This window comes from Passer montanus, unplaced genomic scaffold, assembly GCF_014805655.1.
Source record: "Passer montanus isolate IOZ18808 unplaced genomic scaffold, ASM1480565v1 scaffold81, whole genome shotgun sequence".
Lineage (NCBI taxonomy): Eukaryota > Metazoa > Chordata > Aves > Passeriformes > Passeridae > Passer > Passer montanus.
In genome coordinates, this window is record NW_024373368.1 from 337,173 (window position 1) to 353,890 (window position 16,718).

General features: G+C 48.9%; 1 protein-coding gene across 8 annotated transcripts in view; it reads right to left on the reverse strand.

Annotated features, from left to right (window-relative positions):
• Positions 1 to 331: 331 nt before the first annotated feature.
• Positions 332 to 16,718, reverse strand: part of TSPOAP1 (TSPO associated protein 1) — a 67,463-nt gene continuing 51,076 nt past the window's right edge. For 3 of the 8 annotated variants that reach the window (XM_039732883.1, XM_039732877.1, XM_039732882.1), the window contains 9 exons: positions 16,063 to 16,189; positions 15,769 to 15,920; positions 15,159 to 15,321; positions 12,906 to 12,977; positions 12,522 to 12,557; positions 11,498 to 11,601; positions 9,709 to 9,780; positions 8,106 to 8,234; positions 332 to 1,624 (listed from right to left, as the gene is read on the reverse strand). In XM_039732883.1, coding sequence (XP_039588817.1) covers positions 1,409 to 1,624; positions 8,106 to 8,234; positions 9,709 to 9,780; positions 11,498 to 11,601; positions 12,522 to 12,557; positions 12,906 to 12,977; positions 15,159 to 15,321; positions 15,769 to 15,920; positions 16,063 to 16,189 — 1,071 coding nt within the window. In that variant the 3' untranslated portion in view covers positions 332 to 1,408. Of the gene's footprint in view, positions 1,625 to 4,919; positions 4,980 to 8,105; positions 8,235 to 9,708; positions 9,781 to 11,497; positions 11,602 to 12,521; positions 12,558 to 12,905; positions 12,978 to 15,158; positions 15,322 to 15,768; positions 15,921 to 16,062; positions 16,190 to 16,718 lie in introns of those variants that run through there. The other 5 variants (XM_039732881.1, XM_039732878.1, XM_039732880.1 and 2 more) reach the window with 5 other exon arrangements.

Here is a 16,718-nt window from a genome sequence, read left to right on the forward strand (position 1 = left end):
CCCAGAGTGACTTCTGGCACCTTGGCTGGATTCCCAGAGGCTCCAGGTGCAGGACCACATCCCTGACCCAACCCTCACACAGCAGTGGAGCTGGGAGTGCAGGGGTCCAGCCCAGGCACTCTAGGCAGCCTCATGCCCACAGCCCTCCCTGGTGTCTGCATCCCCAGGGCTGCCACCTCAGCCCCTGCCCTCACCTCACACCTGGAGCATCCACAGCCACATCTGTCCCTCTGAGAAAGGGACACAGAAGGTGTAGAACACCCTCAAAATGTATGTGGTTGTTATAATTTCCCCACCCATCGCCTTGAAGAAGCATCACTGAATCTTTGGCTTTTTTAAGGAAAATGTATTTTTGTGAAAATAGACTTTATTATAATAAAATTTGATATTAAATAAAAACATACCATACCACCACCACTCATGGCCGCTGTGCTGGCACCACTCACGGAGCTCATGGAATTGCCCTGCTCAGAACAAGGACCCACTGGAACATGCAAAGAAAGAAACACGGGGAGGGACAGAAACCATGGCATACAAAACCCTCCATGCTTGGACAGGGCTGCGTCTCAACTGCAGGAACACATCATCTCCTACACAAACAGTGCAAGCTGCCCAGCCCCAGCACTGCTCTCCCAACACTCTGGCTTGGGAGCAGCTCACAGACACAGCTGAACAGAACCGTGAAGAGAGGCAGACGGACAAATAAATAAATAAATAGGTAGATAAATAAATAAATTGATAAATAAATAGATAAATAAATCATAAGGCGGAGTCCCCAGCCAGTGCGTGGTCAAGGTGAACCAGGCAAGAGCAGCTGATAGCAGCCCACCCCCACGCTGAAGAACCGACCCTGCCAGGGCTCCTTCCTCCCCGGGGATCCTCGTGCTGGAAGCTGACTGAGGCAGTGTGGGATGCTCCGAGGCACAGCTGCATATTTACAGGGTTACAGTACAAATAAGAACTCACTCATCAGCCCAGAGACAGCAAAGGGAAGTCACAGAAAACAAAAAAGTGCAAATTTTCTTTGCAGGAAGTGAAGGAGTTGACACAACCTCCTTTGGAGCAGAGAAATATCAAGGTGTGGAGTACATGGGATCTCTCCTAAGGGGCTGGGGCTTTGCTGGGAAAAGCCAGTTAGCTAACTTACAGCCAGAATATAATCGTTAAATTAAAATATTTACAGGGAACCAGTGCACCGAGGGCTGCATGGAGCAGGACATGCTGGATCCCGGAGCTGAGCTCTCACACTTTTTCCCCGGGGGCTCTCAGCCCCCACACCCTCCAGTTTTCTCTATTCAACACATACTTCTTTCCTATGAAAATAATCAGCTTATTGCAGAGGGCTTCTCCTGAACTCTCAGTCTCTAGGGCTGTGTGGGCAGCCCGGATGGAATAAACAAACCCCTTGTTAGTTTTTCTTATTGGACCCAAGTCTTTTGAAGAGGTTTTTCCCCTTGAAGAAGAAGCCTCTCTTCTTTTTACTCTGCCCAGGTGCATCACTGCAGGTGAGGAGGGCCAGTGATGCCTGCTCTGGACTCTGCTCGCCTGGGACAAGGCAGGAAGGTGCTGGCAGAGGAGGAGATGGAGAGGAGTTGCTCTGATCAACAGATCCATCTGGATTTAGCTGGGTGGGAAAGAGAGAAAACAAATAAAACAGCACAAGTTAGAGCTGCTGAAGGAGATCACACCAATATAAACCTCAGCCAGAGAACCTGGCCTTTTCCCCTCTATGCAGGAGGAACTCCCTCTATGCAGTTCCACTTAGGAAGTTTCCAGTGGATTTAAGTTTTGTACTTACAAGCCACACCCTTCCTTAGCTAAGAATTCCTAAAATTCCTGAACTTTGGGCTAACAATAGGACAGCACATAAGAACCACTAAGGACATGGTGAAAGATGCTGCTCCACAGCTAAGTAAGTGAAGCAGGCTCCTGAGAGCATGGACACCTCAGCCATGGAGCCTGCTGGGCTCCCAGCATGCTCTGGGACAGAAGCCAGGACATCAACAAAACCAAATTTCATAAGAACAAGTGCACTGTAAGACCTCCAGAAGATCAAAGAGACTGGCTTCTCAACAGTGGCCATGGTAGGAAGAGGAACTGGGGGTCCTACTGCTCAGCATCCAGCAGATCCAGAAGCAGGAGGGGCAGAAAGCCAAGTCTGGTGCTCTGCAGTGGCACCAGTGGAGCAGGACATGGAGAGGTCTTAGAATCAAGTGGCACACAGAAATGTTCCTGAGCCCCTGAGTGTTTGAGATGGTTAATTGGGACCCACCAGTCTCAAAGAGTGCTGTTCCCTTTGGAATTCACAGTGTGCCCTAGTCCTGGGCTCAGTTTCCTCTTCGCAAAGCACTGAGAGGTCGGTTCCTATCAGCAGTCTTTCTTCCACAACCTTCTCTCATAAGGCTCAGCTGGCCAGACAGTGACAATTACCAATCTGGCACATCAAGCTTTCCCAACAGGCTGCAAAGCTCCCCAGGGAAGAGGCTGTGGGTTTCTGAGGCCTAGGAGAGCCTTAGTCTCACTGCCTTCTCTTCCACACAGCTTTCACAAACCAAGCTCCAGCTGTACATCCTATCTTGGCATTACCCACAACACAAGGTGAGAGTGGCTGGAGCTGTGCCAGGGAAGAGTCCTTTGACACTGGAACATCACCCCCTCAGTATCCCTCTACCTGGGCCCCACTGAGTCCCTCACAGGTCTGCAGGAGCCAAAGCCCCCAGCGAGAATGTGAGATGGTGACAGTGCCAGCAGGACTCTCTGCCTGAGTGGAAGCACTCCTGAAGACCAGACTCCAGCGGGGAACTGTGTGAAGATCTCAGCAGCAGCCCCTGGGCAGGACTGGATGGGCCTGGTCCTGGTCCCGCTCTGTGTCCAGGGCAAGCAGCTGAATAAGGCAGGAGCAGAGCCCAGAGCATTGCTGCCACACTCCAGCACAGCCATGCTCATACCCTGTGGGAACTTTATTTTAAGTCTCCTGGGATGGAAAGTCAGAACAACCCTGCTCTGCCACCCTACTGCTGGTTCAGCACCCACCTCCTTTGGGACCAGGAGCACCCAGTGGCTGTGACCTCTCCTCCCCTCACAGGTGGAAGATGTGCCGGTCCAGGCTGCTGCAGGAGTGAAGCACTTCTGGCCCAGGATAAGCACAAACCTCTGCTCTGGGTCAGACTCAGCACCTACAACACCCATGGAGTCAGTCCTGAGTGGGCAGAAGCACAGGGAGCTCCGTCTTGGAGTGAATTTGTGACACCTCCCAACTCCACAAAGCTGAGAGTAAATTTCTGCCTCACAGCAATCACTGAGCTGTGCCAGTACCATCGGTCTATCTCTTACCTGAACTACAGGACAGAGCTGGAACTCCTCTCTGCCTCTCTCCATTATAGTAACCAATCCCACAGCTGACTTTTCCTGAGCTCACACTCCCTTGTTCACCTGAAAATGTTGCTTTCCAAGGCACTCCTGCAACACTCCAAGTGTGCAGCACTGTGCCCTAAGCCAGCTGCTGCCCAGGACATGCTGCAGGATGTCACACATGCTGATGGATGGCCCAGGCTGGCCCTTGGGAAAGCTGCACTCTGCCTGCAAGGTCCACTCCAACCAGTGCTGCAGCAACAGCTGCAACCTCTGTCTATCCTGGCAGCTCAGCTCCAGTGTGCAAAGAGCAGCACTTGGTGCTGATAAGCCCAGTGTTAGTCAGGTCTGAGGAGTCCGGGAGTAACCCAAATAAATCCAGATGAACCACCTGCAGCCAGAAATGCAAGATTTATGGTGGCAAAGAGAAAAAGAAAGCCAGGGGAGGGTTAGATTGGAGCCCACTTTCTTAGCTGGGAGCAAAAGAAAGAATCCCCAGGTTCTGCTCCAGAAACTATGATTTTTGCAACAAAGAATCCTTGGATAAAATGTCCAAAAGCACTGGGCTAACACCAGAAGGGGCTCACCAACACCCAGGGAATAATGTAGGAAGGATGTAAAGGCCCCTGAGCAGCCAGGGCAGTGGAGGCTCTATCCATGCACCATTGGAAAACACTTTTCGGTAAAGGTGGAACAGCTTCAGGACAGACCTGAAATGGCCCCACAAACAATTGCTCCTCTTCTCAAAGGTCTCTATGTGGCAGGAAAGCAACAGAACCAGCTCACAGGTTCATGTGGTAAGAGAAAAATCATATGAAAATTGGGGGTTCTTCTCTAAGAGAAAAAAAGGGAAAAACTACTCTGTCAAAATCCTCATACAAGTTATGAGAGTAATAAACAAAAGAGTGATGTCAGTTTTCAGGGGTGGTTTTAGTACTCTTTCAGGTGTTACTGATTAACACAATTTTTGAAAAGCAAACATTTGAAACTAAGGAAAACAAAGACTGCTCCCGCTGGCCCACAAAACCAGGGGTCTCACCCACCCAGCCCCAGAACAATTATCCACATGAGGTTGGTTTTAGGGCCTAAATGTTACTATTTTCTTAAATGAATGGTGGGCAGGGGTTTTTCAGGACTATTCTCAGGAAGCGCACCTTCCTGAGTAAAATACAGAAGGAAAAAACCCCAGGCTGAACATGAAGTGTGCTCAGACTGAGGAGGACCTTGCAAACACCAAACGACGCTTTGGCTGTTGATGCAAACAGAAGGGCCAAGCTGAATTACAAAGCAGGTCCTTCCCAAATCTCAATATCCAGCACAGTCCCATGCTGGTCCCCAAAACCACCAGATAATTGTTCCAGCCAACTGCACTTCATGTGCTGAACGGTTTGTCTTTACCACAGAACCCAGGTGGCAGTGAAAGGTCTGACTTCAGACCTGAAGGTGGATCTGCCACCACAGCCCCAAACCAGCCTGTCAAACTACAAGCAAGATTAGGAGCCAACTCCAGGTGCAGGAGCCTTTGAGGTGCTGGGCTGGGTGGGAGGTTGAAGGTCTCACACACTTACATGGTTGCTCTCTCTATGTATCATTCATATCTATCACTGGACTCTTCTCTTCCTCATTCTCTGAAGAAAAGAACCATCCCGGGTGCATAACACAGGCAGAAATAAATACATGAAATCAATTAGAATCAAACACTTTCTGAAGGTGCTTTATAATCAGTCTTTGATAGAAACTGCATTATACTAATGGAAAAATATTCCATCAACAGGAACAGTGTTAAAGCAGCTGCTCTGAGCTGGTAAGCATGAGTGTTTTGGGCCCTGGCTGTGACCAGAACTTCTTGGATTCTCCCCTTTATGCTGTTTTTGTTTGTTTATTCCAATCCCCAAATGTTGTCAGTTTTTAAATTCAATTGCTTCATCTTTTCAGTTGCCAGCACTTTAAGATTTACTCAGAAATACCTAAAAATTATCCACCTTCCCCAGTTCAATTTGGAAATAAATTGTCCTTATTCTCAGGCCTTTGGTAAGGCAGCAGGGAGAAGGGAAGTGTGAAGAACAAATAAGATAAGAACATCACATCCAAGAAATTACAAGTGATTTAAAAAACACTCATGGAGAAGCTTCTGTTGCAACTGGAACAAGCTGTAACCAAGTCCAAAGCTCTGCCATGGTACACACACATCCCACCCTGAGGTGCCAGGGCTTAAGCTGGGACTGGGAATTTGCAGGGAGCCTGCTCTGCTAACAGCAAGATGAACAAGCAAGTTTTCCTTAACTCAGTGGGGTTAAAGTCCTACAGGAATTTGGAAAGCCTCAGGCATGACTGTATCGCTGAAAGAGTTCATTCCAGCTCAGGGACAGATAAGGAATATGTCTGTTTTACAGGAGGTATTTCTTTCTTCTGCCTTTCCCACGAGGTTTTCTGCCCACAGGTTGGGATGCTGTGATTGCTGTGGCAGACAAAACCACTGTGGGGTGAGGTTCTTTTTCTTCAGGAATCATTAAACACACTTAAATGCAGTTAATTAATACCAGTTTGGCTCTGAGCAGGGTAAGTACATCACTTTAACAGGGGACAAATGTACCCTTCCTGTTTGGAAGCTGTTTAGACAGGTCTGGATTGTAAAGCATAAGTGGGAGGAGTGCTGGGGGTGCTGAGCCAGAATCCCCTGGGACAGGTGTCCAGGAGAAGCAGGAAGGCAGCAGGACAGGAGCTAGGCTGGCATGATGCAGAATCAGCCACAGTCATGCCTATGGAGTTCAAACTGATTCCCACTGAAATAAAACTGGTTTAGTCACCTCATCATCTGAATTTTCCAGTCCTCCAGCTACAGGCAGTTTATGGATCAGGACAGTACCAGAAGTACCAAACCCAACAGGTTCCTGCTCTGTGCACCCAAAAGCCAGAGCCAGTGTAAGGGGAAGCTCCCTTGGATCTCAGGAACAGAGGACTAGAGACAAATGGAAAGGTCTGAAGGGCAGGCAAACCTGAAACGTGTCAATTTTATATGGGTTGTTCTTAACATACCTGAAAGGCACTTGTGTTTAAAAAAAATGTCACGAAACATAGGAAAAGAGCTTCCAACCTTCAGCAAGCAGGGATATGTGAGCCAAAGTGCTGCACAGGGTATCAGTCACCCACTGAACTCAGCAGCAGAGACCAGTGAGGAAAGTGGGTTTGGCTTTGCAAACCCTTCACACCTGCCAGTGGCAGACAAGATGACCTGAACTCCCCCTGGTCCCTGGAAGGATGTGGGCTGGGGCTAGAACAACAACCCCTGGAATCTGAAACAGGCCCTGTGGCTGCTAGTTGATGCCAGAGGGAAGGGGAAGATCTGCACTAAATTACATTTAGAATTCCACTGGGTTGCTTTTTTTTTTTTATTTTACTGGTTGAGGTCTCCTTTGGCACCCTCTATTTCAACAGATGAGTCATTTGGTAAGGGTAAATAATTTTGAGAGGGAAACTGAAGAAAGAACCCCACTCTGCATCCTTGTTAACCCCCAGGGAGGTTAGACTTGGGTGACCTCTGGGCTCTTAAACCCTGGCAGTAACAGCTGACTAACCTGTGATTCCCCAGCAAGGACCAGTATCCCCAACAGGGAAGTACAAGGACCTCAGAGAGTTGCTGAGGTCAGCAGATGATCCAACAAACTGCCCACAAACCTCATTATCTAAGCTAGGCTGCTCTGCCTGAGAAGGCATCAAGGCTGGAGAGCAAATCCTGCACCCACAAAGCCTGGAATGCCTGGAAGCAAGGGATGGGGCTGAGGTGAAGGAGGACCAGGCAGGATTTGAAGATAGAGATACAGATACAGAGAACAGGAAGAACTAAGCATGAAAAAAAGGCCAAGAAATGCTGCAGAGAGCAGAAAGCTGGGATGACACCAGTGGGGAGTTCAACAGAGCAGGATTCAGGGCCACCTACCTCCCTAAGGATGGCTCAGAGCCAACCTGCTCTGACTCATGTGGGTCTGACACCACATGACGGTGCCAACAACCTCCCAGGAAGGACTGAAGGTTGAGCCCATGTGAGCTGGGACCAAGCTGGGTCCCTCCTGCCTCCCACTCCACGGTGAGACAGCACTGGGGGTCCAGGAATGACAGAGGAGCTGCTACACTTTTAGCATCAGACTCTGACATGACCCCAGTGTCCCACTTAAGCCTTTATTCCAAGAGTCTCAGCAACACAATTACAAGGAGTTAATTTAACCTTCAAATTCCTTGACTCTGGGGAATGCTTTTGAAACCAAAGGATCCATCCCCCAGATCTGTTTGGCAAACTCCTCAGTGTGTTTTGAATTTATCCAGAAGCACCTCAGCCTGGATTAAGAGATATCTAACTTGGGGTGGATGGAAGAACATTGGTGTTTGGGTGTTGCTAATTCCAGAACTTCTTGGCATGGATATAATAATATTTAAGGAATTTCATGTGCCTGGGGAGCTGTTTGAACCTTTCCTTCCAGTAGGATTTTCCTACTGACCTTTCAGTGGATCTAAACAATTTGCTGGTAGGATTTGAATACTCCTTGCCTACCTGACCACACTGAGGCCCCAGCCGGTGTTGCTTTGTGCCACCTTCTGCACTACAAGTAAGGCTTTGGGAAGAGCTCCTGGCACTCCCTTGGGATGAACGGGCTGCATGCAGTAAGTTCAGTGACCCATGGGTGCTGCGTGCCATGCAATGCCCAGGCTCCAGATACATCCCAGCCTGGTTGGCAGTGCCATGCAGTCACACATCTCACCTGGCTCTCTGCACTCAGCGGAGAAGCTTCTTTATCTTTTGAATGGAATTCCTTGGCTGTGTCACCATCCAAAGGGGCAGCTTCCAGGAAGTTGGATGGGACAAGCCCTCTCTGTTGGTTCAGTTCTCCCTGCAAGATCAACATTCAATTCTCACATCAGCTTTCCTGGAGACATAAGTAACAACTTGAGGTGCAGTGCCCTGCAGAGAAGGTTGGGCTGTAGGCTGAGACAAGTCCAGAACACACCCACATAGGGAGGATCCTCAGAAAATTGCAGAACTCACATCCTTGCTTAGTTGTGGAAAAATTCAGAGCACAGAAACATAGAAGAGAGTAATGGAAAAAGAGATGACAGCAAGTTCTGACAAAGGTGATTTCTACAAACTCAAAATCTCCACTACCATAGTGGAATATGACTGTGTCAGAGGTGCCCTAAGAGACCTTTGATTTTCCCTGGTATTTACTGATGTCTTTAAAGAATGAAGCAGTACTGGCACAATGTCCTGTAGGCATTGCATCCATGATCAGAGAGGCCCAGAGCTGCACTATTATACTCCTACAAATATCCAGCTCAACAGGAGGTGGTTGGCTGAGACAAAACCCACCCCAGCAATGCTGTTTGTCCAACACTATAAAACAATCAAACAAAACATTCTTGGTGATGCCCTCAGACTTAACCTGGAGCTCAACTGCAAGTCAGATGTGTGAAGGCACACTGCTTCCCATGCAGGAAAAGGTGGACGATCCAAGGGCCAAAGCTCAAGTGGGGCACACAGCTGGAGGGCAGGCACAGCCCCAGGAATGTGTCTGCTTACTTGGATCACCATTCCAGCCTCTGACCCAAGTGTCCAAGTGCCTGGTGAAATGCTAGGTCAGAGCAGGTGCTGGTTCAGCTGGTGTATGCATGGAAAAATGCAGGCAAGGCTTTGGGAAACCTGCAGGCAATTGATACCAAAAAATAAACTCAGAACCACTGGGATGTTTAAAGACCACAGAGATGCTCCCAGGGCTGGAGCCCCTCTGCTCTGGAGCCAGGCTGGCATACCCCAGGGTTCACCCAGAGACAAGGCTCCAACACAGACCTCAGAGCCCCTTCCAGGGCCTAAAGGGGCTCCAGGAGGGCTGGAGAGGAACTGGGGACATGGGATGGATAGACAGGACAAGGGACAATGGCTTCCCATTGCCAGAGGGCAGGGATAGATGGGATATTGGGAAGGAATTCCTGGCTGTGAGTGTGGTGAGGCCCTGGCACAGGCTGCCCAGAGAAGCTGTGGCTACCCCAGGATCCCTGGAAGCATCCAAGGCCAGGTTGGACAGGGCTTGGAGCAGCCTGGGACAGTGGGAGGTGTCCCTGGCCATGGCAGGGGGTGGAACAGGATGAGCTTTAAGGTCCCTTCCCCAAACCATTCCAAGATTATGTAATATTGGATTTACAGCGGGAGAAATGAGCGCCAGAAACAGGATGCCCTGCACTAAGTAGAGAGGGGTTTACATTTTTCCCAAAAGCAGGATACATTGTTCCCTGATTGCTGCTTCCCTGCTACTTCATGAACTCCAACAATTTCCAGCATAACCATAGGACCTTCCCAAGCCCTTGACTTACATAGTAGAATCCATCATCATCCATGGACCCAAAGACAGTGATAACGTCCCCGGCACTGAAGGTCAGTTCAGCCTGCAAAGAGCCAGAGAACAGAGGTCACAGGAAAAGCACTGCCTGAAATTTCTCACCAGGAACACAGGCTCCCCTTGGCTTCTTGCCCAATCTCACTCCAGGGGAGGGAGCCCACTGTGTTTGTTCTTGCAGGACCAGGATGCAGGAGGGAAACTGAAGTGGATAACTCTGGAATTCACTGCTAGAGAAGCATTTCAGAATTTAAGACAAGAGCAAAGCCCATTTTAAACCCAATTTTAATAAGGTTTCAAAATAGTACCTACCACCTGCTCTGGAAAGGTACACTGAGGACAAGCTCAGCAACCATCAGAAATACCTTCCATTTCTTTAAACATAATTACAAATCCTGCTCCCTTGGATGAGGCTTTTCTGTATGCAGCACTTAGGGATTAGTCACTAGCAGGAAGGCATACAAACAGGGTGTTTTAACCTGGACACAGAACAGGAGCACAGCACACGGTGACCCTTCACTGTCACACCCTCTGTCGTGTCAGACACCCCAGCACATGCTCATGGGGCACAAGGCTAAAGACAAAGGTGTCACCAGCCTCTTTTAATGGAAAAAGCTGCCCAGTGGAAGCTCCAAACAGGCTGAGTCCCACTTAAGACACTCTGGCACTTCACAGGTGTCAGCTGGAAGGGATCTACTTCCAATATATCCACCATATTATATTCCTAGTCCTCAATTTAATCTCTTGAGGATGCAGGTCACTCCTGTGGAGCATCTCCCACAGAACTCTACCAGCTTGTTTCAGTAATTTGAACTCTTGTCCAAAAAAGTTCTACAAGAGCAGATCACAGCAAAAAGCACAGTCATCTCCTCAGTGACAAGGGTTCTAAAGTGTTTGATGGCTGGATACACGCACACATTGTGTCTCTCCCAAGATATTCCACCATCCCTAAAACACTCTGTCCTCAGCTGTGTCTCTCTGGGCAGGAGACATAGCTTGGGAGGCAAGCATCCTCTGAACTGTGCCCTCTGTTGGCCAGACACTCCTTCATGGACGAAGAGAAAAGATGGGAATGCAAACCCCATGCTTATGTTTGCTCAGAGAGCTAACACTGCTTGGAGGAACAGAGAACAGAGCATGTGCTCATCTCTTTTTGCAGAAAGGATTCTGCAATTCCACCTTTCTACCTGGAACAGACTTATCCACAAAATTACTGTTTGGATTGAATCCTTCCCTGTTTAGATTACACCCCTTCCCATCCCTGGAAGTGTCCAAGGCCAGGCTGGAAGGAGCAACACTAGTGGAAGGTGTCTCTGCTCATGGCAGGGGGTGGGATGAGATGATGGGCTTTAAGATCTCTTCCAACCCATCCCATTCCATGATTCTGTGATTCTATATATAGGAATTGCTTGAAAACAATAACTTTGCAAACTAGTACATTAAACTGGAGCTAAATCTTTTTGTTTGACCTACACAGATACTTAACATAAAAGTCATGTTCAAATTAAGTGTCAGAAGTGCTTTCAAATACTTAAGCAGGTTTTTCCTTTTCCCAGAGTGTTTCCTGGATTGGTGGCTACCAGTAGGAGCTGCTTCCTCCTGCCCCAGATCTGCTCAGTCCTGTCTGATCATTAAAGGATGCAATGAATACTCACACAGTTTCACTGAAACTCTGGTTGGAGCAAAGTGGTGAATGTCTTGAGAGAGAAGGAAAAAATAGATAGGAAGAAGAAACCTCTGAAAAGGGGGGAGCAGCTGGTGGTTACCTCCACATCTGTGTTTGGAGAGCTCTCCTTCGGGTTGTAGTCAAAGGCAGCCACCATCCTGCGAGGAGTCAGCAGCTCTGTTTCTATGTCTTTATGTTTCTGCCCTGCAACAGAAAAATAAAATATTCTTAGATGGAAATACTAGGGCAAAATCCCAAATCACAGCAACTCCTTCACCATTCTTGTAGTGGTCTGAGCAAAAAGAATACTGGGGGGAACTGAGTGGAGAGAGACTTCAGAGGCATTTGGTAAAGCAGTTTTCTGATCTTCTTCGTCATCATTGCCTCATAAGCACAAAAGTGGGGACATTCCCCAATCCCCTCATCCTGGTGCTCTGTTTATATGTATAGGAGTGCTTTATTTTGTGTTTACTCTCACACACATACTATATATATATATAAAATATGTGTATATATACATACACACACAGAGAACAGCTGTCTCTTTACAGTGTCTTGAAAGGACATTTCTCCTCCCACTACACAATGTTCTGCTATTAAGCTACAAAATCTATCCTCCAAGGGCCAGGGACCAGCACACAGGGAAGTCCAGGCCTTGCCATCCACAATCTCCTGCCTGCTCATACCCATCACCTACAGACCTGCCCTGAGCCTACAAAAGCCAAGTCTGGTGCTACAGAAAACACACATTCATGGATTTAAACCCTCCTTTGGGTCAGCACCGGATGCACTGGCAAAGCGTTTGCACACTTGTCCTCTCTGGATAGCAACAGATGAAGCACCTCAGCAGAGGGAGCACCCTCTCAGTGTCCCTTGGATCATAGGGATGTGATGAGTGAGAGACTGCCCTGCTCCTCCCACAGCAAAACACCTGGTGCACTCCCCCTGCAAGCAGCCCCTGCTCACCCAAACCATTCTGCACCCACCACTAAACAAAAAGAACTAAAACCTGTTGTTATAGTGCTTAGAAGCAACACCACAGGGTGTCACACTGGCCCTCGACCACAAAACACATCTGTAATTTGATCATGCCATATCTACTCCCCAGTAAAAGCACTTCTCACCTGGCTGAGACTTACATTCCTGTTTGTCCAGCCCTGCTGGGGGAAGAAAATGCCTCATCAGTAAGAGCTCATCATCAACATGACACAACTGATAAACAGTAAAAAGAACACCAAGACAGCAAACAACAGAAGCAAACTGTTCATGCAACTCAAAGTCTACACCAGTGACCAGGACTCAGGAATGTAACAAGAAGCAGAGGTCAAGCTCCAAAATATAAAAGACATCACTATTGTTAAAAACTTAACACCAGCATAGGATGGGCTCTCTTTCCACTTCCTAGCAGTCGTACAAACATCTGAGGTCCTGAAAGCAAGTAGTAAAAATTCAATGCAGTCTGTAATCCTATAGCAAAAACCAAAGAGGAAGCAGCAGGTGACACAGACCTTTCTTGGAGCGTCTGGGTTTTGGAGGAGGGACGGTTTGGCGGCGTGGAGGTGGAGAAAATGTGCCATTTCCTTAATAAAAACACCAAAAAAGCAAATAAATAGACAAGAGAAACAGACAGTGAATGGAAAGTGAGAAGCATCTTGAATAGTGAACAGGGGACAGAGATGACATGCCTCCCCTGGGAGGCTGACAACAGGATTTCTGTGGGCAGGGCCCTCTGGGCCTCATATGTGGACTCAGATGAGCTGTGATCCACATCCCAAATACACAGAGAAATCCACACTGTACTTACACCTTTTAGGCACTCCACAGCTCAGAGCAGGCAGACTTTGCTGCTCCTTAGCTTTCAGAAGCAGCACCATAAGGACAAAATAAAACCTTGTACCATTAACACCTGAAAAATGCCATATCTCTAGCTAGACCTTCTGCACTGAGCAAGGTCAGGACTGGATGAAATCCCAAATGAACCTAAGGAGTGCCCAGACCAACCCCTCCAAGGCATTTCCTTAGTTACAAGGCTGTGACAGGGGCTTATGGCAGCAGGAAAACAGCAGAGGTACAGCCAGCCTGACTGCTGAGGAATCAAAGAATCACTATGGTTAGAAAAAGACCATCAGGTCCAACCTGCACCCACTGTCCCCTCCTGTCAGAAGTTGTGCAGAGCCAGTCTCTTTTTCCCCAGGCTGAGTCCCTTCCCCAGCTCCCTCACTGCTCCTGGGGCTCTCTGTTCCCTTCCCTGGACATGCTCCAGCCCCTCAGTGTCCTTACCATGAGGGGTCCAGAACTGCCCCTAGGATTTGAGGTGTGTCCCCACCAGTGCCAAACCTACAGTCCCACCCTGCACACACACCTTATTGACTACCACCACCTTCCTCAAAAGTTTCAAACCTGTCATATTTAATGAAGTCTCAGAGCTATTAAAATCCTTTACTCTTCCAAGACTATACAGTGGGGCAGGGCAGAGTATCCCTTGTGTATCCACTGAGGGACACAGGCCACCACAGGCATCCAGCTGTCTCTGGCATACACACAAGAGAAAGAGCATGGATGTGAAAAACACCTTACTCAAATCTCCTCTCCTCAGACACGTTTGTCCTTATTACATATTCAAGAAATCACACAGTGAAAACATCAGGCTCCTTCAGACCCTGTGCTCCTCAGGATCAGCTTCCCAGGGACCAACATTTAGGAAACGGGCACTGTCAGTCTCTCAGAATCATAGAATGGCTTGGGTGAGAAGGGACCTTAAAGGTCTGTTAGAGCTGGATACTGGGTCTCCCTCCACAGAAATAGGAACAAATTCGATTTTTCCTTTTTTTTTTTTTTTTTTTTTTTTTTTAATTTTCTTATTTTTAAGTTGATGTGGGCTTTTTTCCCAGCTCAGGCAATGTCAGGGCTTACCTTTGCCATGACCAACACTTGCGCTATTTTTCATTGCTGAACTGGCAGGGAAACGGGGACCAGCCAGAACAGGAATACCCTGGTGTTTTAATAAGTGGAGCAGATCCAGCAATTGGCACTGGCAATAGAGGAGTGAGGTGGGAGCCATGAGGGAGAGGCACAGGGACACCAGTATTCACAGCAGGGGTAGCTCACAGCCACTGAGCCCGACTCAGCCTGAGCTGCGCTGGCTGCACGTGCCAGGGCTGCTCCCTCTCCTCTCTGAGTACATGAGAGAGAAAGAACAGGAAAGACTCTCCAGTGCACAAGGCACTGACCACATACTTCAGGGAGTAAGTAAGGAGGAACCCAACCACCAGGTGTGCTCCTTGTACACTCCTGTCTGCCTAGCTTGCCGTCTCACACTTTTCCTCCTCCCCCTTCCACACCTCCATTCCCATGTCACAGATTCTCTCACCCAAGAGCAGGGTCATCCCAAGAGTTCAGTTCACAGGCTTTCAAAACAAAGGAGGGAACAGAGTGAAAACTCTTGTTCAGATACTTCAGCTGCTCTTCAAACACTTCTGCTTCCCTGTCCCTAGCAAGGTTCAGCCTTACTTTGTGCTAAATTCACACACCTCAGGCCCAGGAGCAGCTGCAAATGCTGCAGTGGAGTCAGGGATGAACTGAGAGCTCAGAACACCCACATCCAGCCAGATCCCCCTGCTGAGGAGCAGCCACTAAATCAGGCTGCAGATTCAGGGACAGCCCTCCAGATGGGTTTGGTGGCTGCACTGGCCACACACAATAGCAGGACTGAGCTTCCAACATTCCAGCAAGGAGCCACAGGGCACACACACACACAATACCTGAGCTCTCCGTGTCCGCAGGCAGGAACCCCTGCTTTAGGAGCTGCTGCTTGAGCTCACTACTCTCCACAGGGACTTCTGACACCATGTTGCATGGAATGTATCCCTCCCTTCCAGCACATTCCCCCCTGTAAAAACCATCAGCATCCTTGTCTCCACAAACCTGCAAAGGGAAATAGACTGTTTATGCTGCAGGGACTGACCTGCACAGAGAAAGAATCATGGAATACTCTGAGTTGGAAGGGACCCACAAGGATCATCCATCCAGTCCAGCCCCTGTCCCTGCACAGACACCCCAACAATCCCCCACCCTGTGCATCCCTGGGAGCAGAGGCCAAATGCTTCTGGAGCTCTGGCAGCCTCGGGGCCCTGCCCATTCCCTGGGGAGCCTGGGCAGTGCCCAGCACCCTCTGGGAGAAGAACCTTTCCCTGATATCCAACCTAACCCTGCCTGACACAGCTCCAGCCATTCCATAATGTAACCAGAGAGAAGATATGATCATCTGCCCCTCTACTTCCCTCATGAGGAAACTGCAGACTTCCCAAAGTTTATGCTCCCCTGGAACACCAGACAGATCCATAGAGTAGGAGATGTTCACTAAGTTCTTACTTTCAGGATCTGCCCCTCCTTAAATGGGAGCTCCTCTTCTGCTGCATCAGGGTTAGGAGACATGGAGACAGGATCGTAGTCAAAGAGAGCCACAAAGATCCGAATGTCATCATCTTTGCCAGAGCTCTCGGGGGCAGTGCTCCTTGGAAAGCCTGTGCACAGGGGGAACAGCAGAGAGAACATCAGCCCTGCCCAGCACTGCATGGCTCAGGCACTGCCTGCCAGCCTCTCCCCAGCCATTTCCAGAAGCTTCCATCTCTCCTGCTGCCCACCTCTCTTCCTGTTCCTGCTCACCTGGACTAGAGAGCAAAGGTTTCTGCATCTGGCTTCTTCTTTCGCTCCTGTTCCGTCTCCTGCTAGGAGCCTGCCAGGCGGCTGTGCCAGGTGGCTCTGGGCCCCTGGAATCTTTATGACTGGATGCCTGCAATTGAATCACCAGAGAATTAGTAGCAGCCTCTGCCTTCCAACTCCCTGAACAGCGCTCAGCCCAAACGCACTCCACAAAGAGCAGTGCATCCAAATGCAACATTCCTCTTCAGGAACACTCTAGAGCTGGAAAGACCAAGGGAGGTGGAAAACAGAACTGAGGACAGGCAGGCACTCTGCCAGGCACCAGTGACGATCCCCTTGGTCAGGGTGAAGATGCAGGAAATGGCATTTCAAGGGGAGGCAATGACATTACAGTCAGCATCTACACAAAGCTTTCACCAATCAGCTTATTGCACCAGGGATTTTTGCTTGGGTCCCACAGCCTCCTGCCGTGAGGAGGAAGACACAGTGTGAAAAGGAATACTGCATCGGTGACACTTGGTCAGGGAGCAGGAAAAGCAGAAGCAGCTACTACAAGAAAAGCCATGGAGCAGCACAGAACTACAGAATCTCTCAGATATTCTTCCAGACAATCCTAGAGGAGGGTCCTTTCTCTGGACAACACTGAACAAAGCAAGATA